Source organism: Rhipicephalus microplus, chromosome 1 (genome assembly GCF_043290135.1).
Source record: "Rhipicephalus microplus isolate Deutch F79 chromosome 1, USDA_Rmic, whole genome shotgun sequence".
Taxonomy (NCBI): Eukaryota; Metazoa; Arthropoda; class Arachnida; order Ixodida; family Ixodidae; genus Rhipicephalus; species Rhipicephalus microplus.
The window spans coordinates 76594110-76615014 of NC_134700.1; the positions used below are offsets into that span (position 1 = coordinate 76594110).

Here is a 20905-nt window from a genome sequence, read left to right on the forward strand (position 1 = left end):
TGAGCAGCTGCACGTGTTGCCTTGCGGAAGCGTATACCTGACACTTTTCAATTAGTAAAAGGAGAAACTACGGTGTAGTGAGCACTGGGCATTCTATTTGAAGCAGCCATCTTGCGGTAGTTTTAAATTGCCAATCTGGTAACGCCATCGTGGTTCCTTTTCTTAAAACATGGTTCCTGTGTCCGCCGTGAGTGATGTGAGGCTAGCAATTGAGTACACGATGCGAACGCTGCATAATTGCGTTATCGCGTGTCAGTCTTGAGGACAAAGCTCAAGTGTCATCGAAATATTTGTTTCGAAAAATAAAATTTAGAGCTTCAGAAGCCGGCCTGTTTTTATTCTTTTGCATAGAGATGTACAAATAAAATGAAAAACATGCTTTACCTACCCAGTGATAAGGTACACCACATCATGGGCCCCTGGTATCCTTCCTTGACTTTTGTAAAGCTCTAGTCCGGTTATCATTTCTCCCGAGTCAATATAACGGCCCTCCGTTCGAGCGAACTCGTAGTCCTGTTTAAAAAAAAGCAAATGTATAGTACGCGAGCCTAACGCTGCATCTCCAACTCTGATGCACTGTTTGTTATACGATGGGATGGGTGGGAAAAGCTGTCTAAATGATTGCTGTCACCGCCTGCCCCTTTTTATACTTACACTGTATTGATATTAAAATAAGCGTGATTGTCATGCCGGTTAGCGAAGCGAATATTGGGGATCCGCAAAACCTATTTTAAAAAAAAGAACCTTTTCCAGCGGCACTCAAAATTTCGTGACCGTGGCCTGTTCTGCATTATCGCGTAACAGTTTAGCCTTGTGGTGGATTGGCTTGAGTGTAGCCTTTAGTAGTATGTGACAGTGAAACTTTTGACACACTTTTACACGGCACATGTAAGCGATAAAGTTTGATTCAGGCCTTGTTAGTACTTATTTAGGGTGTAAAAGTACCAAACCAAGCACACACTACGCCTCGAACATTAGGTAAAAAAAATGCCGCCATATCCACGAAGTGAATGATGATGAGTGGGCGAAGCTCCGGAGGTAAACCTGGTAAACCATGAATCCTCCGTACATTTTGCCCACTCGATTTTATTACAACGCTCCCCCTGGCGTACGTCGCCACACTAAATCGAACGATTGCCTTCCACCAACGACACGCGCCATGTGTGACATCATTCCTATTTTATAACATCTCGCATATTTTCATCAACTACAAGTACCGTCGTCTAGTTTATAACATCTTGCATCTTTTCATATTCAGCTACAAGTACCGCTATCTAGTGAACACTGCAAGAACTAAACGAGAGGTGGCTACATACAGGGGACGGTACCGCCATCTAGTGAACACTGCAAGAACTAAACGAGAGGTGGCTACATACAGGGGACGCACAGCCCACGCCTTAAAGAGCTTCGCCCCTAAAACGCGACATGAAGGAATTCTTGTTATCATGAATATATTACACCGACATTACTGTTTCACTGATGTATAGAACAACTGTAGAGTACGCATGCGCAGACTCTTATTTTCTTCCTTGGCTGCCTTGGGCCTTGACGACAGCAAAAATAAAGCAGTCGCTAGTCAGCGTTCGTGTGTGTCGTGTCTTTTTTATGTGTGGTGCCTCGTGTGTTAGCGCTGTTACTATTAATTCCGGAATATATAAGCGACCATACTGCTTCCAGGCTTGCATATTTAAAGAGCAGACATAGTTTTAAATAGGTTGAACGTGTTTGCAGACGGAACAGCTGTTGATATCTAGCTGGTGTGGCACTTTAATTCGGCCATTCTTTACGAGGATGAAAAAAAACGCCTATTTTGCGCTGAATGTTGTGCCCATTTCCGCCTCCTTTATTTTATTCTCTCCTACTGCAGTGGGTCCTTCATCGCTTTCATCAGTTAATAAGCGGTTTCCAAACATTCATACTCGAGAAACACTGCACTGCTAGACCTATGTTTGTCCTTTTATAGGCGGGATCACGTTGTTGACATGTTTAGTAGTTACCCATGCCTGCGACGCAAAACCATAAATATAAGGTAGGTGCACACTAGTGGTGCCAAGAAGCCTGTCGGAAGTGCAGGGCTAAGCAGCTTTTTTTGCTTCTCTTTCGTTTTCTCTTTCTTTTTTTCTCTTTGTTTCTCCTCTTCCCGTTTATGTTTGTTTTTTCTATTTACTTCAGTTTACTCTTGCTTTTTCCCGTTTTAAGTCCTTTCTCTCTCTTTCCAGGTCTCATTTGTTTTCTTTTTATATTTACATGTGGTTCTGCGTAAGTTACTACAAAAGATGAAAGCATGCGGCAGCCTAGGGCCCTCAAGTGCGCCGCACTTAAAATGCCACACAGCGCAATTGTACCTGTCACTATTCAACAATGCCCTTTGCGCTTATGAAATAATAACAACAATATTAAAACGCCAATTCAGAAAATTGTCATTTTATATGTAAAACCCGGTCACGTCTTACCTGTCTTCAAAGGAGATCTGACACCATTTCAGAATTATACACAAATAATTACAAAATTATGCACAATATAATTACAGAATTATACAGCCATTTGGTTTTTAAATTTAGGAGTAGAATAGTCAAAAAAATAATTGAAAATGGAATCACAAATATTTGAATAAACTCAGTATTTTTTCTTTCAATGTCCGGCTTGAGCTCCAGCTTTTCAACAAATCTATAGCTCTCATAACGCTTACCAATTACCTCATAAAAGTGACTGACAAAAGTGAATTTGCAGCATTGATATTCGTAGACCCTTGCAAAGCAATCGACACTATTAGGCACGCAATTTTTTTCGCAAAACCTAAAGCTATTACAATAACCGGCTAACCTTTGCTCCTTATATGCAGTTATTTACAAAATAAAAACTAAACCATCGATACATCTGATTTTTATTCTACTTGAGAACTACTAGCATAAGTGTATCACAGGGGTTCATATCAGTCCCCTACTGTTTTTACCAAGTAAAAATACTTGCCAACTTGTCTTTCCTTATCTAATTGTAGTTTATATGCTGAGGACATGCAAATTTTCAATTCTAATCACTGCGTACCTACGCTAACAAGTAAGGTAAATGAAAACAATCCGTCACAATGTATACGCGCTGTGAAAAATATCAAGCTGCAAATTTACCATAATATGGCGAAATTTGCCTCCTTTATCTCACATAACCATTTATTCAATCTTACTCAAGAATTTTTATTACCATTCACATAATATCTCCAATCAATCATCGCACATTTCTTCGTGGGGAACTTGATTGCCACCTTGTATTTAAACTAGAAGTCTCTTATGTAATTAGGAAACTGAGCTGCGGTACACGCGCTTTCAACACTTGGTTGCATTTCTTCTTCCATACTCTGATAACACTTTATTATGCTTTCGTTCATACTCATCTTACTTCAACATTGAATCACGAGGCAACACGTAAAGTGGTTTTCTTCGAGACATTCAAAACGAAGTCATTCATTTAATAACGTTATCGCTTCATCGTGTTAATGCCATTTAGTTCTTCGGTTGAAGGTAAAGAACCTGGAGACACTGCGCCAGCCAAGCTAAAAGTATAAAAAAAGACGTTAAAAAAAAACTGATTGACATGTGCCCGGAACATGTCTCTTTGTTCTTCTTGATTTCAGCTATGATATCCTTAACCCTGGTTTGTTCTCTGCCCCACTCGGCTGTCTTCTCTGCCATTAAAGTTACACCTATAATTTTTTTCCATCGCTCACTACGTCAATATCCATTTAAGCTGAGCCCTGTTTGTAAGCCTCCGGGTATCTGCAAGCTAAGCGTTGGCAAGATGCAGCTGATATATACCTTCCTCTTCAAGATTAGTGTGGAATACCAATAATGAATTGAGAGCATATGCAGAATTTGACCCACACCTTCCCCATTCTTCTAGTTATTTCACTCTCATGGTTCTGATCCGCGGTTACTACCTGCCCTAAGCAAACATATTACTTTAAAACTTCCAGCGTCTCTCCACCTATCAATAAGTGTTCTTTTCTACCAACACTGTTGTACATTAATTTAGTTTTCTGCATATTAATTTTCAGACATACTTTTATGCTTTTCATATGCAGTTCAGTATACATTAGCTGGAATTCGTCCCGTGAGTTACTAATCAAGACAATGTCATCAGCGAATCGCAGGTTACTTAGATACTCTCTATTACCTCTTATCCCTAACTCTTCCCAATCTAAAGTCCTGAAAACTTCCAGTAAAAACGCGGTGAATATCATTGGAGAGATCGTGTCTCTATGCCATAAAGCAATGAACAATTATTGCTTGAAATTAGAGAGTTGCTTCACCACCTCTTCGACAAAGGGCACGAAATCATGTTTCAGTGACTTCCAAGGCACTGCTGCACATCGAACAACGAACTTGGCGATGCAGCTGCTCAATCAGCACACGACGATGGCGAAGAAGCATCTATTTCGGCTGCAATGAAAATTAAAAAAATCGCTAATGAAGAAGTAAAATCCCTGTGGAACGGTGAGTGCTTACGGCACACACGATGCATAGACTGGACACATCTCGTCGACTTCGGCCTCCGTCCGGACTCTCAACTTGAGACAACCGTGCTTTGCCGACTGTTGCTTGGTGCTGCTTTCACCAAAGTTTTCGCCTTCCGAATCGGGATGGAGGACAGTGCTGCTTGTGATCATTGCGGCAGCGATGAAACGATAAAGCACGTTCTCTGTCACTGCCCTCGTTACAGCGTGCAAAGACAGCAGCTAGCGGCTGCGTTAGCTCGCCTAGACGACAGACCCTTATCAGAACTGTCAGTGCTTGCAAGGCGACATGATCTGTTTTCGCACAGAAAACCAGTGAAAGCCTTATTGAACTTTTTGCGTGGTAGCTTTATCAGATTGCAGCTTATCAGTGTGACTGTACGTCACACTTATTCTGTCTTCTCTTTGTTCCCTTTCCCTCTTTCATATCGTTTGCTTTAAAAGGGCTCGAAATAAACCGCCATGGCTCTTTTGGGTGGCGCAGCTCTAGCCAACATGACAGCCTGCTTCTTTTAGAGACACAATACATGGTGTCGGAAGTGCCAAAGCCTCGTCAAAATGGAAAACGTCAAGCATCCAAAACAGCTGCGGTTGGCAGGCAACATACGAAGAAATTGGCAAATGTTCAAGCAAAAACTGGAACTTTTCCTCGCGGCGATGCCTACTAAACCACCCAGGACGGAAGCCTCCAAGACAGCAATCTTGCTCAGCATCGCCGGTGAGGAAGCCCTCGACATCTACAACAACTTCTCGTTCGCAGAAGGTGAGAGCAATGAAGACTACCAGACAGTGTTGCGGAAGTTCGAGGAGTACTGTGTCGACGAGGGGAACGAGGTTTACGAGAGGCATGTTTTTCGCCTTCGCATGCAGAACGAAGGAGAGCCGTTTGAGCATTATTTGTGAGAGCTTAAAAAACAGGCGAAGCTATGCAGTTTCGGCACGCTAGAAGAATCCATGATACGAGATCAGGTTGTTTTTGGCACAAACAACCCGAAGATAAAGAGAAAGATGCTGCGAGAAAAGGGCTTAACCTTACAGAAGACTGAGCAGATTTGTAAAGCAGCCGAGGTTTCAGCACGACAAACTGCTGCTTGGTCGAGTCAAACGTTGTAACTAAACTACGCCCACAGGGCACAGCACAACAAAAAAGATTTCGGTGCCAACAGTGCAACAAGGAGCACGCGCAAAGTCAATGTCCAGCGTATGGAAAGACATGCTTTGCTTGCAATAAGCCGAACCATTTTGCTATATGCTGCAAGCGTCGACCGAGCCGGCACATAGACCAAGTACAAGAAGTTGAGGCAGACGACGGATATGACATTTTGGACATCGGTGTCTACGGTGTCAGCCTCGGGGAAAGCGCAGACTGGACGGTGAGCGGAAAGCTAGGCGGACAGGAAATTAGCATCAAAGTGGACACAGGTTCACAAGCCAACATAATTCCGTGGTCTCTTCTCCGTCGTTTCAAGGCAGCAGCGGACCTGCAGAAAAGTAGTGCAGTTTTGAAGGCTTACAACGGCAGCGCCATCAAGCATGTCGGATATAGCAAGGAATTGCTGCTACTAAACGACGCGACGCATGCTGTGACCTTCTTCGTAGTCAAAAAAGGTCGCCAGGCCATATTAGGGCAGCACGCATGTAAGCAATTTGGGCTTGTCCCGAAATCTGAGAATTCGGTAAGGTAGAGCGAGCCGGAACCCGAGAAGGCCTTTCCAGACTTATTTCAGGGTACAGGCTGTGTCGGAAGGCGATACCGGATGGTCCTGCGGGAGGATGCTGTTCCAGTCGTGCACCCAGCCCGACGGTTACCCTTGGCCCTGAGAGAGCCTCTTCTACAAGAACTGGAACGCATGGAAACTGCCTCCATTATCAAGAAAGTGGACGAACCGACAGAATGGGTGAGCCCTCTGGTTATTACGCGTAAGAAAGATGGGGCCCTTCGTGTATGCATGGATCCGAGGGAAATAAACAAGAACATAAAGCGTGAGCACTATCCTATGTCAACAAGGGAAGAGATTGAGGCAGAGCTGTCAGTTGCAACATGTTTTTCGCGCCTAGATGCCAAGGCAGGTTTTCATCAAATTTTATTGGACGCAGCTACATCACGAGTGTGCACTTTTGCGACGCCGTTCGGGCGTTACCGCTTCCTGCGACTTCCGCTCGGAATTTTGACAGCAAGCGAAATTTACCAGAAAACGCTAACAGAAATATTTGAAGGATTGGCAGGTGTACGCATATACACAGATGACATTTTAGTGTAGGGCGTCAGCAAGGATCAGCATAGCGAACGCCTGCAGGCCGTGCTGAAGCGGGCACAAAAAGTGGGCCTGACTTTTAACCTGCGGAAATGCGTTTTTGGCGTGAAAGAAATTGAGTTCCTGGGTGACGTAATAAGTGAGCAGGGAATAAGTCCGAGTCGCAACCTGGTTGAAAGCGTCCGTTCACTGCCGACACCTACAGATAGGCACACCGTGCGCAGAATGATGGGCGTGGTCAACTATTTTCGCAAATATGTGCCGTCGTTGAGTGATAAGATAATCTTGCTTCGCGGCCTTGTGAAAGAAAACGTTACGTTTGAATGAACCACAGCGCATCAGCGGGAATGGGAAGCAGAGTGCAATGCGTTAACAAACCCACTGTTACTCGCGCTCTTTGACAAGAAGGACACTAAGATCACTGCGGACGCTTCGGGGACCGGTTTAGGCGCGGCCCTGCTGCAGAAACATGGCAATGACTGGCGCCCAGTGACGTATGCATCAAGAACATTAACCGTTTGCAAGACCCGTTACTCGCAAATTGAAAAGGAAACGCTCGGTATAGTGTTTGCATGCGAGAAATTTCATCATTTTGTTTATGGTCGAAAGGTATGAATCGAAACTGACCATAGGCCCCTGCTTGCCGTTTCTCAAAAGGGCATTGGAGACATGCCACCACGATTGCAGCGTTTTTTTATCAGGCTTTTACAATATGATTATACTTTGCAGTTCGTGCCTGGCAAGGAGCTGGTTCTGGCGGACATGCTGTCACGTGCACTTATGCCATCACAGTCATAGAGTGCCTTCACAGACATCGACATTCATGCGACAGAGGTCGTCTCCGGCATCGTAAGCACGCCCATGAAGGTACGTCTGGAAAAGAAAACAACGACCCGTATTTGAGCGAGGTGAGGGAACGAATCTCACGGGATGACGCCGTCGAAGGTGAACTCAAGCCCTTTGCCGGAGAACTGTCAGTGGTAGAAGGTACACTACTGAAGGGATGCAAAGTGGTCATACCCAAAGCCATGAGAGCAGAAAATCTTCGACGAATTTACGATGGACACCCCGGACTAAATAAATGCAAGGCGAGAGCACGCAGGTTAGTATTTTGGCCCGGGCTCAGCAGTGCCATTGACTCCTTCATTCGGGGGTGCAGTACTTGCCAGAGGTATGCATACAAGCAGCCGAGTGAGCCCCTTCTCATGCAGCCAACCCCGGACAGGCCATTGCACCGAGTGGGAATTGACATTTTTCAGTTCGGGAGAGCCTCCTATGTCATTGTATACGATGCCCACTCCAATTTCTCTGACGTAGAGAAACTAAGAAGCACAACGGCCAAAGAAGTCATAGATAAAATATCGGCCATATTCTCACGGTACGGCATCCCGGTTCATGTATGTACTGACAATGGGCCCCAGTTTGGATCGCAAGAGTTCCGAGAGTTCGCGCAAAGATACGACTTTCAGCACATCACATCGAGTCCGAAATTCCCTCGGTCAAATGGACTGGCAGAAAAGGGGGTTCAGATTGTTAAGCGCATCATAAAGAAGACCAACGACTCCAACGGTGACTTTTGGTTGGGGCTTTTAGCCTATCGGTCATCCCCACTAGAAGATGGTCGCCCTCCGGGTGAACTACTGCAAGGCCGGCACCTTCGCACGACCCTTCCCGAGTACCAAGGCCATCCCGGAACTACAGTGGAAAAGCGCCGCCAGTCTTCGAAGGGAAAGGCACTACCACCGCTTGGAAGTGGAACTGCAGTACGCATTCATAAGACACTGGTCACGCACAGCGACAGTAAGCGAGCAAGCCGCACCAAGATCTTACATGGTGAAGACCGAGAACCAGTGGATGCTGAGGCGAAACAGGCAACACCTGCTGCGCATAGCCGGAAACGGTACAAGCGAGGATGAAGACCAAGACGCCGACAGCCCTGAAAACATGGTCAATCGAGCCAGTCAGGACAGCAATACACCTGGCGAACAAGCGCACGGAGACCAACAAGGCATAGCAGATCCCACAGCTATAACGCAAGGGGCCCACGTTGAAGGGGACGATTTCGATTTTTCAAGTGCACGAAAGTCTAACAGGAAACGTGCGGAACCTCGACGATTGCATTACGACAACAACTTTCATCAAGTTTTCTAAAATGTTTTTTTAATCAGCACGAGAACATGTATCAGATTGCAGCTTATCAGTTTGACTGTATGTCTCCCTTATTCTGTCCTCCCTTTGTTCCCTTTCCCTCTTTCATATTGTTTGCTTTACAAGGGCTCCAAATAAACCGCCAAGGCTCTTTTGGGTGGCGCAGCTCTAGCCAACATGACAGCCTGCTTCTTTTAGAGACACAATACAGTAAAGACCTAGTGAATAGGCCATTCACACGCTCACTTTTTTCTTTTCTTTTTCACGCATCTATTTCGCTCTTAGCTTTCTTTCCTATTTTTATTCCCCATTCTTCCCTCCCTTAGTGCAGGATATCAAACTGGATGCTCCAGTTTCTGGTTAAGTTCCCTACCTTTCTCTCATTTTATTCTCTCTCTCTCTCTCCTTGTTCCTTAATGCACACATAAGATGTTTGCATACGCATAAGTTTGCCTTCGCAGCTTCTAGGCTTCTGCCGCATTTTGCAACTCGCTCGATTCTCTCCACGTCATACCTTCTAATTTCGGCTACTTTACGCCTATTGATCAGTTCCAAAAGCTCCGAAAGTGCTGTTTTGTGTCTTGCATTTGAGGCTTTAATGGTTTGTGGTCTCTTGATAAGATTTCCTTTTTGTCTCCTGACATAGTTTGCCAGTGTGCTGTACATCCGACTTTCATTGCACTCTCTTTGATGATTAGTATGATTATCATTCATTGTGTCATTGCTAAGGTCAATTACGTTGTTTATTGCCTCGAACCAATTCCGAAGTGAAACTCTGAATTCCTGTACTTTCTCTCTCACCGCTACTTAATTATTGAATTCGACTAGTTAATAAATTGGAGCGTGCTCACACATGTAGGCTTTTAAAATGGAAATCTCGTGGGCTTCGACTATTTCACGCTTTCGTTGATTGCGCTTTGTAGCTCGCACTCCCCATTTGCTGAATTAGTGATAGCAGCCTCATTGTTTGCTGAGAGTCGCAACATGACCGCTCATGGCCCTTGCTACGTTATAGTGGTGTTCCCGAAGCCTCTCATCAATACAGCGGCTAGACTGGCCGACGTGGTCTCTTGCACATGTCAATATGTATACATTTGCAGCACACTTACCAAACTGTTATGTATGTTTCTTGTTACAATGAACACCTTATTACAAAGCCTGGACAGCATGTTAGGCGCGGTTAAAGCTACGTATATATTCGTACGTTGACATAATCACTTCAAGTTATTTGACAATTAGTGTAGATTCCGTATTACTGTGGCCTTCCAGTGGTGCTTTCGATCCACATATTTGTTTTGTTCTTGCGACGTGGCTTTGGTAGAGTTAATCTGTTGGAGAATCTTCTGAGCAACTTTCCGCGGATAAACGGTCATAATACATCTTGTAACCTGCCCTTGAAAGCTATCACTTTTGCAATTAGTACCAGATTTCTCGAGTGAATTGGACAGCCACTCTTTTGTGACTTTCTATTCACTAACTTTAAATGGACACTGTTAAATGATATGATAGGTTTCTGACTTTGCGGTTCACGTGGCTGGTTCATACTGCAGGTTCATACCGTTAGTTCTGTTAGCCAATGGTATCGAGCCTTTTTGCGTTAGTGTACACTTCATATCTTTTCTCCCTTTTTTGCCTTTGCCTTCACTTTGCTTTTTGTTTTTTTTATTTGGTTTTCATGTCTCTCTGATACGTTATTAAGTATCTATTTATGTTTTCGCCACAATCAACTCATGTTGTCTGTCCTGGTGCTTTGAGCTGTTTCTCCAACGGCCCCCAGAAGTCTTATCTTTTCGAGATGTGCCGCAATTGAAGTGTTTTCATGCTTTCATAAGAACGCTGGGGAGATAAATAAGGACATTTACCACCAGCAGTGAAAACGATGCTCTTAGATAAAAGCACGAAAAAAATCCTGATGTATTCCGGGTGCAACAAAAAGCACATATGAATATGCATGGTTCGAGTTCCGTTAGATAACTTTTGGCGCTTAATTATATGGAAATCGCGCGCTTGATATTGGCATGCAAAAATGGCATATTTGAAAGTTATTCTTACTTTAGCCCTTGTTACGCCGACGAGAAGGAAGTCAATTTTGGGGTTCGTCGTGTCCAAGTACCTTAGGTTCACCTAGAAAAAATTTCATAATGAACATCACAGTTTAGCCTAAAGCGCCACTTTTCTCAATAATAACCATATTGTGACAAACTTATTATAACCAATCATTAGCCAAGAATTTTTTTAACATGCCCAGGAACAACCATATAATCTTTGTGCAGGCGCACGCAAAAATGACACAATATAAATAAACAATAGAGGACAGTCTACGAAAATCAATTAGAAAGAGCGAGAACGCAAAGACAAAAGAAAATGACCGCAAAATAGAAATAATGAAAGGAAATACGAGAATCATGGAACGATAGCGAAAAATGAAGGCGTATATACTTCCGGGAAAGAGAAAAAGAGAAGAATCTATACAGTGTGAAAAATTATCTCAACCCCTGTCATTATTTCAAATTATCGAATCCCCTGTCATAGTTTTTATCAGGGATAGAAACAATGAGAGGGGCTTTAGAAAACCTCAAGATCGTGAAAATAACATTACATAGACTTTCTATTCTGTGAGCAAGAGCGTTGAAACAATTTGGCAAGTACACGAAATGGTGGTTTCTCTCTGGTTAACTTGCGCCGAATCTGAAAACTTACAAACTGAGATGGAGAGGGCATGATCTTATAGCGTGACCTTGTTTGTAACGAAATAACCCCCCTATTCACGAACCTAACTCAACCTCATCCTTTAGACTTAAGTCAACCTTAGCCATAAGTCCGCCATTAACACGTTTCGAGAACCTACCTGTTAGTTACCGCGCAACGTTTCTTGTACTTAAGTAAGGCTCGTTCAAGATAGCCTACGACCGACCTTAAGGTTTTTTTAAACATGGCGGGGGATGACAACTTTGCGTATTCCCTTTATTATGTACACCACAAAGAAGAATTATTGAACAGAGCTTACGCGTACACGTTACTGCCACGGCGAGTCCTCAACGCTCGACGGAACCTGGTTGAGACCTACTACAAGCAAGAATGTTTGTGCCACCCCCGCTTCACAAAAAGTGCGGGTAAAATCTGCTCACTGTGCTGTTTCTGCACGAAAATATCCTTGGTTGTAGGTTCATTGAGCCCCGTCTCATGCCGCATGCAGCTGCTCATCGCTTCGCGCTTTTATGGAGTTGGCACATTCGAGCTTCGGAGCGACGGCCTTGTCACTGTCTCGTAGCCGAGCGTGTCACGAGTATACAAATAAGTGGATACCTGCTATGGTTGCAAAAACACTTTTTTGTACCAGTAAAACTTCTCTAAGTGGCGCGAACACTTTTCTACTTGTTTGGTCAGTCATTCACGGATGCACAGTGTGTCGAGCGTTGAATTATATCGCCAGATGCTTCCACGTTTTTAGTTTTCTCTGCAGGCACACGGCGTCCGTCTTGGAACTTGTTCACAAAATCCAGTGTGGATTGCTCCTCGTGTCGTCTGCTAGCCACGTCGTGTTTCTATGTGCGCGTACCTCATGCATGTTCTCAAAGTGTGGTTTGTCCGGTCATGTCAGCGCGAGTGTAACTGTTTCTAGGTATGCCAAAAATGGCATACAAAAGCATTTGGTCTTGCTCGGCTGCTAATGCATCGTAATAGGATGGGTAAGTGCAGCTTTCGAGAGTGCTGTTCATTGTCATCGTACCCTTCATTCTGCAGAATAATTTCAAATTGCGTGCCACTTTCTATTTCAAGCACATCGCGAAACACTTCTTGCATCCTCACAAACAGGAGAAATATTGAATGTTGAGTGAATTCGGCTTCTTATTGCGACTCGGTTGATACCCCCCCCCCAAAAAAAAATCAGGCTCGAGGTCATGAACTTGCGCGCTGTTGGTAGGTGTAGAAATACGGCACTGTATTTTATCGATCATGTGAGGAGCCTCAGTTGTGTTTATCTGACCGTGGTACCACTTGTCACAGGTCCCGTTAATTCGGGAGGCAATCGCCGGGCTAATTCCAAGGGCCGAAGTATCGGCCCCCCGAACCGCACCACGAAAGCGTGGACAATTTACAAGTAGTCATATTTGGTGCGCCAGCGGACGCCGGCTGTGGTCCAAAGAACAAGTCAGAGCCGAGAGTTGATAAACAAAACAAAATTATATTCTCAGTAATGGCAGATCAAAACAATACACAAGTATGCACACTCCACAATAGTTGAGTACAGTATGTCACCAATCAAACAACGTACTACACAGTACAATCAGCCACACTTGAAACAAAGGACACAGACAACAATACACACTACAATGCAGTCGCATGCATTGAACAACCAAGACACTTAAAGACTAAAGAGATAAAAAACCTATTCAGTCCAAAGTTCTTGGAACAAAAGTCTGGATGATACTCTTCCGAGAATCACTCACTGAAAGTCCAGCGTTGTTGTCGTTCAGCTGCCCCCGAAGTTTCTCTTCCAGGAAACCTCTGTCGTTCCGCTTCTCCGAAGTTTCTCTTCTAGAAAACCTCACGTCTTAACTTGGCCGCTCTCCAAGCTTCAAACTTCTTCGCTGGAAACACGTCGGCTTCACACACGCAGCTGTTGCCACGCGTCTTCGCTCGATAGCGGTAGACACACGCTCTTGTCTGTAGCTCGAGCCTTCACCCTAAGGTGGAAATCCTCTTCTTCTCCTGCTTTGTCCCTATGGACAAAACCTTCGCCGACTACACGGCGGGATACACAACGCGCTTTGGCGCTAACTTCCGTCTTCTCCTGCTCTCTCATCTCGGCTGCTCGATTAAATACCTTCTGCGCGAGATTCCAGAAAGTTCTGATCCTTTCGTCGGCGCGATGCGCAGCGAAGGCTGGGGAGAGGGCGAGACGGTTCGAAGGCCATCTGCGACGTATGACGCAACCCGGCATCACCCCGCCCCTTTCCATCTAGAAAATTCCAGTGCTTGCTCGGCCGCCGATGTGGGGTGAGGAGGTTCGTCGGCGAACCTACGCTTCCGAAGGGAGAGGGGCGCGCGCCGGGGAGTCTTTGGATGCTTGTTTCTTCCCTTTTTTTTCGTTGACCTCGCGGCATCACTCTGGTGTTTCGTCGCGAACATTTGGCGGCACGCCCTTTTTGAGCGCTCGTTTTGTGACACTGCCCCCACTTTAAGAATATTATCTCACAATATTCAAAACCACACAAACGAGCGCGAACAGTCCCCACACTCTCAGAGACTGTAACAAAGTCCGTCGCTCATGACACGTCACATTCATAATAGATCACTCAATACAATTATACATTACAATTCAATCTCACAACACATAGAATATAGATACAGGTACATGAATACAATACTCCATCATATACTTCAAGCAATACAAATGTACAATGGTCTGTCTTTACAACAATTGTACCATACTATACATCACATCACCGTAACAAAAATTTTGATTCACTCGACATAAAGTTGTGACACAGGACAACAACCACATTAACTCGACATATAGCACTGTCAAACACATTCCGATTCGTCCTCAACACTTATCCTGTGAATTTAGAACGGCGCTTGCGCCCTTTCTTGCGGTGCTCGCTCGATCTCTTCTTGTGTTTCCACGTTCTTTTTCGGCGAGCCGTTTCAAACGACGGTAGCTGAGGCGGCATCTCAGCCATCGTTGTCACTTCCGACATATTTAATGGGTCATAACGTTCAACCGATCCTGTTTGGTCATTCACCCACTTGTTCATGTCACGACAGTTGGCCTGCCCCGCCGCGGTGGTCTAGTGGCTAAGATACTTGGCTGCTGACCCGCAGGGCGCGGGTTCGAATCCCGGCTGCGGCAGCTGCATTTCCAATGGAGGCGGAAGTGTTGTAGGCCCGTGTGCTCAGATTTGGGTGCACGTTAAAGAACCCCAGGTGGTCTAAATTTCCGGAGCCCTCCACTACGGCGTTTCTCATAATCATATAGTGGTTTTGGGATGTTAAACCCCTCATATCAATCATCAGTTGGCCTGGCTGGCCGACTCCATCACCTTTACACTGTCGGTCGGTTGAGGTCGTGCCGACGTAAGTCCAGCTGCCCAGCACGTGAACTCATTCAACACGATCATCTTCTCATTCACTGACTCTTGCACCGCGGCTCCACCTTGGGCTCGAGTGAGATCCGTCACGGGATGCTCCCCCACTGTATATCGCAGTCGCTGGGATGGCGAGGGCTCCATCTTCGGGTCTTCTCCCAATCGTTCTGGATCATTCGGCCCTCGCGCCCCGTCGATGTTTCCGATGACGAGGTCGCACAGGGGGGTCGTCATGCATAGAGCAGTAACCTTCCCGCTGAAGTACGGTGTTTCGACCTCAATTTCTGCTTCGGGAAGCATCCGAACCGTACTATCAATCAGGCAAACTGGTTTCGTTTTGCCTGTTAACTCACTTTCTCGTACCAAATTTCTCCGCACGATAACGGTGGAGCTACCGGTGTCTCTTAACACCATAACCTTCTTGCCCGCAACTTTTCCAGGCAGCGTTGGCATTCCCTTCGTAACAACGGTTGGCTGTTTTGTCATTACAGCACCCACAATAGGGATTTTCTCCCCATTTTTCAACTCTACGAATCCATCAGTGACGTCATCAACGGTTTTTGGTGCCATTTGCGCACAGGATACCTGGTGAGTCTGACTCGCTCCGTTATGACATGCGTCTGCGTTGTGCCCAGCCTGACCATACTTGAAACATTTTACTACCGTAGGGCTCGTAAAGATCGTTCGACAGTTGTTCGCGCGATGACTTACTCGGTTACACAGAAAACATCGCGGAACACTCTCCGGTGCACGCTTCTTTTGTTCGGGTGCCAAATTTTTCTAATCTTCGGGACACTCCTTCTTGACCTTGGCCAAATTAGTTCCACCTTGCGCTTCCAAGAATTGATCAGCCAATTCAAGCATGCCTTCAAGTGACTGAGCTCTTCTCTCTTTCAAGTACAGCGACAGGCTTGGGTAGCAACTAGTAAGAAATTGTTCTCTAATTAGGAGCTCTCTAAGCTCATCGTACTCCTGCGCTGTCCCTGAAAGTTCAATCCATCTGTCGAAATAATGGCAAAGTCGGGCGGCATACTGCGTAGCCGTCTCACCATCAGCTGGCTTTCCTGTCCAAAATCTGTCCCGGAATCCTTCCACAGTAAATCTAAATCGCTTCAGCAAAGCAGTTTTCACCTTTGCATAGTTGGCTGCATCGGTCGGTATCAGCCTACCGTACACACTGAGTGCTTCACCACTCAAGCAAGTACTCAAAGCAGTTGCCTATTGGTGTTCCGGCCAATTCTGGCTACTTGCAATCGTCTCAAATCTGTGAAGGTACGCGTCAAGGTCGTCCTTTCTTTCATCAAACGCTACGAGCAGCTTGCTTGGGTTCAAGCGGAAGCCGTGGTCCTCCCGTTCGCTGCTTTCAACTCTAGCTTAGACCGGAGTGTTACTTCGCTGTTGCAAACGGAGCCGCTCGAGTTCCATCTCGTGCTGCCGCTGCCATTTCCTTTCAGCCATCTCCGCTTCTCTTTCTTCTCTCGCCCTTTCGGCTGCCAACTTTTCTCTCTCCAGCTCCAACTTCAATTGCTGCTCTCTTTCTTCCTTCAGCTGTCGCTCTTTTGCCTCTCTTTCTTGTTTCAGCTGTCGCTCCTTTGCTTCTCTTTCTTCTCTTGCCCTTTCAGCTGCCAACCTCTCTCGTTCCAACTCAGCTGTTTTTTCTTCCTTAACTCTCTCATCAGCTGCCAACCTCTCTCTCTACACCGCCTCTTTCTTCTTCTGGCTTACCCACTTCCGTAGTTCGGCGCCAGAAAGACCCATCTTCTCACCAAGAGCTACTAACTTTTCGAGATCCATGGTGTCTCGCAAATAAAGTCTTGCTGCGTGCCAAAAAGTATCTGCCTAAATCAGTCTATCGGAACACTCCCCTGCACTCGTTAACGAGAACACTGAACAACACAGAAAATCGTTCCGATAGCACCATCAACAACTCGAGGCTCTTTCTCACTACTTTGGACACACTGTGCACCAAAAGGTCCTGTCGCGGACGCCAGATTAATTGTCACAGGTCCCGTTAATTCGGGAGGCGATCGCCGGGCAAATTCCAAGGGCCGAAGTATCGGCCCCCCGAACCACACCACGAAAGCGTGGACAATTTAGAAGTGGTCCTATTTGGTGCGCCAGCGGACGCCGGATGTGGTCCAAAGAACAAGTCAGAGCCGAGAGTTGATAAACAAAACAAAATTATATTCTCAGTAATGGCAGATCAAAACAATACACAAGTATGCACACTCCACAATAGTTGAGTACAACATGTCACCAATCAAACAACGTACTACACAGTACAATCAGCCACACTCGAAACAACGGACACAGACAACAATACACACTACAATGCAGTCGCATGCATTGAACAACCAAGTCACTTAAAGACTAAAGAGATAGAAAACCCAGATGTTATGTTTTGACGAACATAACATCTGGAATGAATGCTGGCGTTTATGATGAAGCGATATCAGATCATCTTCCTGTTTTTGTTTCCATAAATGACACACGAAAAAGCAGCACACCACGTATCACAACAGAGGGCAAAATAGATTACAATTTACTACGAAGCATCATTCTCGCCATTGACCCTGACAGTCTATATAACGATGACGTCAATGTTGAACTTCAGAACTTAATAAATTTCCTTATCAGAGCCATTGGAAATAGCCGCTCAAACGTATCTGCGCGCTCATATAAGACCCCGCTATGTCCTTGGATGACAGCAGAAATCCTTGACCTGCTGAAGACGAAAGATTTTTTATACGATAAATTGAACAAACATAAAAATAATAAATATTACCTTGGCCAGTTCAAAATTTTCTGGAATAAATCCGTGCTCCTTACTAGGCAGCGAAAGAAGGAATATTACTCTCGCCTATTAGAACAAGCTCAGGGCAGCTCTAAAAAAACTTGGGAGATCGTAAACGAAGTTGTTGGCAATCAACCACGACAACGCGTGCTACCTGATTCTATTGATGCACAAACTGTAGATAACTTTAATCATTATTTCACTAAAATTGGTCCGACGTTAGCAATGCAGTTTTCTTCCTCCACTCCTCAATGTTTTTCGCCGTCTATGCCGAATACGTTTGCGGTACGCAACATTAGTCTCGACGAAATTCAAAATACTACTGCTAATTTAGCCACGAATAAAGCCAGAGGGATAGATGGGATCACAGCGCGGATAAGAAAAGACAATATTGACGTCTTAGGCCCTATCCTATGCCATATATATAACCACTCCTTGCGTACGTCAACATACCCATCCTGTCTGAAAACTGCTAAAGTAGTGCCGGTGTACAAGGAGGGTGATCGCTCTGATCCCTCAAGTTATAGGCCTATATCTGTTTTAAGCATAATAAATAACATATTTGGAAGAATTCCAGCCAAACGGATGTGCGTCTTTCTAGAAAAATATCGTGTAATATGCGCTGAGCAACATGGATTTCGGGCGCACCATTCCACCGCCACTGCTGTACTATCTGTATCACAAAAGATTAACGAAGCATTAAGTAATAACCTCCTTGTAGCAGTAGTTTTTCTTGATTTAAAGAAAGCATTTGATACAGTTGACCATGATATATTACTAATGAAATTAAGACACTACGGTTTACGTGGCAAAATTTTTGACTTATTTTCTAGTTACATGAGCGAACGTCAACAAATGGTGATTATGCATAATCTCACTTCCTCCCTGTAAAATATAGACACAGGGGTACCACAAGGCTCCGTTCTTGGACCCTTACTGTTTTCACTGTACGTAAACGACCTACCAAATATATCGACATCGGCGGAGATGCTAATGTACGCTGATGATACAGCCGTTATTGTTACTGCAGGCAATATAAGGGATCTCAAGCATAAATGTAATGCAGAACTAAAAAATGTTTGTCAGTGGTTTATAGCGAGCAAACTAACACTGAATGCAAAGAAAACTAAATACACTATTTTCCACTCCCGTTATCGAGATATAAGTAATGAGTCCATTTGCATTAGAATAAATAGCTGCGTGCTTGAGAAGACGAAAGAATTCAAATATCTGTGTGTAATTCTCGATAGCCAGCTAAACTGGCAAAGCCACATTAACTCTGTATGCGCTAAACTGCGATCTGGATGCAGTACATTATTAACCACTATAAATTATTTTAAAAGTAGTTTTCTCCGAGTTCTCTATTTCACATTTTTTCATTGTCACCTAACATATAGCATAGATTCATGGGGATGGACTTTTAAAACATATCTAGAACCCTTACGTATACTACAAAAGCGAGCACTTCGAATAATAAACAATGGTAGGTATGATCAACACAGCGCGCCATTGTTTCGTAATATGGAAATGATACCATTCGATAATTTACGACAGCAAAAAATTGCACTTACTGTCTATAATGTCATTTCTTATAACCTGCCCTTTCATATATCAATATTTTCATCCTCTTGCTGCCTTACCAGACGTGCTACATTACATAATTTCAGTCTTCCGCCTACTAACAATGTTTATGGCAAACGATTGCTACAATTTGCTGGAGTAAAGGTCTGGAATTATATACCATGCCAAATAAAAGAAAGCAAAAGTTTTGCCTGTGCTCTTAAAAATACTTTCTGCAGAAAAATGAACAGGTACACTAACACACACTTCGTTGTAATCTCCACTTCGTTATATATAGATTATTTGTCTAACAAAATCATACTTGACATGGTATACGTACTTTTATGTATTTGATGTATTGTATACATACAGTCCGTTGTTTGCATGGAACAATGCTGCAAGATACTGCAAATGACTTATCACAAATATGTTTCCTTCTTGTATTTTGTTCCGATTTTTTTTTCTTGTATGATTGAAGTGTACTTATAAACTATCTGCTTTGTTAACACAATCTGTTCCTTTAAATGCATATTTATTGAGACCCCCTACTAGCCAGTGGCTATGGGTCTAACCAGTGCTGTGTATTTTCATGTAAAAAGAGAACTTGAAATAAAATAAAATGAAATGAAATGAAAAATGAAAACCTATTCAGTCCAAAGTTCTTGGAACAAAAGTCTGGATGATACTCTTCCGAGAATCACTCACTCAAAGTCCTGCGTTGTTGTCGTTCTGCTGCCCCCGAAGTTTCTCTTCCAGGAAACCTCTGTCGTTCCACTGCACCGAAGTTTCTCTTCCAGGAAACCTCTGTCGTTCCGCTGGCCCCGAAAATTCTTTTCCAGGAAAGCTCACGCCTTCACTTGGCCGCTCTCCAAGCTTCAAACTTCGCCGGAAACACGTCGGCTTCACATACGCAGCTGTTGCCACGCATCTTCGCTCGATAGCGGTACACACGCGCTCTTGCCTGTGGCTCGAGCCTTCACCCCTCTGGTGGAAATCCTCTTCTTCTCCTGCTTTGTCCCTATGGACAAAACCTTCGCCGACTACACGGCGGGATACCCAACGCGCTTTGGCGCTAACTTCCGTCTTCTCCTACTCTCTCATCTCGGCTCCTCGATTAAATACCTTCCGCGCGAGATTCCAGAAAGTTCTCATGCTTTCGTCGGCGCGATGCGCAGCAAAGGATGGGGAGAAGGCGAGACGGTTCGAAGGCCGTCCGCGACGGATGACGCAACCCAGCATCACCCCGCCCCTTTCCATCTAGAAAATTCCAGTGCTTGCTCGGCCGCTGATGTGGGTGGAGGAGGTTCGTCGGTGAACCTACGCTTCCGAGGGGAGAGGGGCGTGCGCCGGGGAGTCTTTAGATGCTTGTTTCTTCCCTTTTATTTTTTAGTTGACCTCGCGGCATCACTCTGGCGTTTCGTCGCGAGAATTTGGCGGGGCGCCCTTTTTGAGCGCTCGTTTTGTGACACCACTACATAGAAATATTACTAGCACATAAACTGCAATACATCGGTACCTAAACTTTACTTAAAACAGAGTTGCCGTGTGC

The 20905-nt window shown here is 44.7% G+C and overlaps 1 protein-coding gene across 2 annotated transcripts in view; it reads right to left on the reverse strand.

Moving 5' to 3' along the window:
• LOC119178679 (venom metalloproteinase antarease-like TtrivMP_A) overlaps nt 1-20905 on the reverse strand; it is a 369468-nt gene that overhangs the window by 141569 nt on the left and 206994 nt on the right. For both annotated transcript variants that reach the window (XM_075881864.1, XM_037429911.2), the window contains 2 exons: nt 10963-11034; nt 389-513 (listed from right to left, as the gene is read on the reverse strand). In XM_075881864.1, the coding sequence (XP_075737979.1) occupies nt 389-513; nt 10963-11034 (197 nt within the window). The remainder of the gene's footprint in view (nt 1-388; nt 514-10962; nt 11035-20905) is intronic.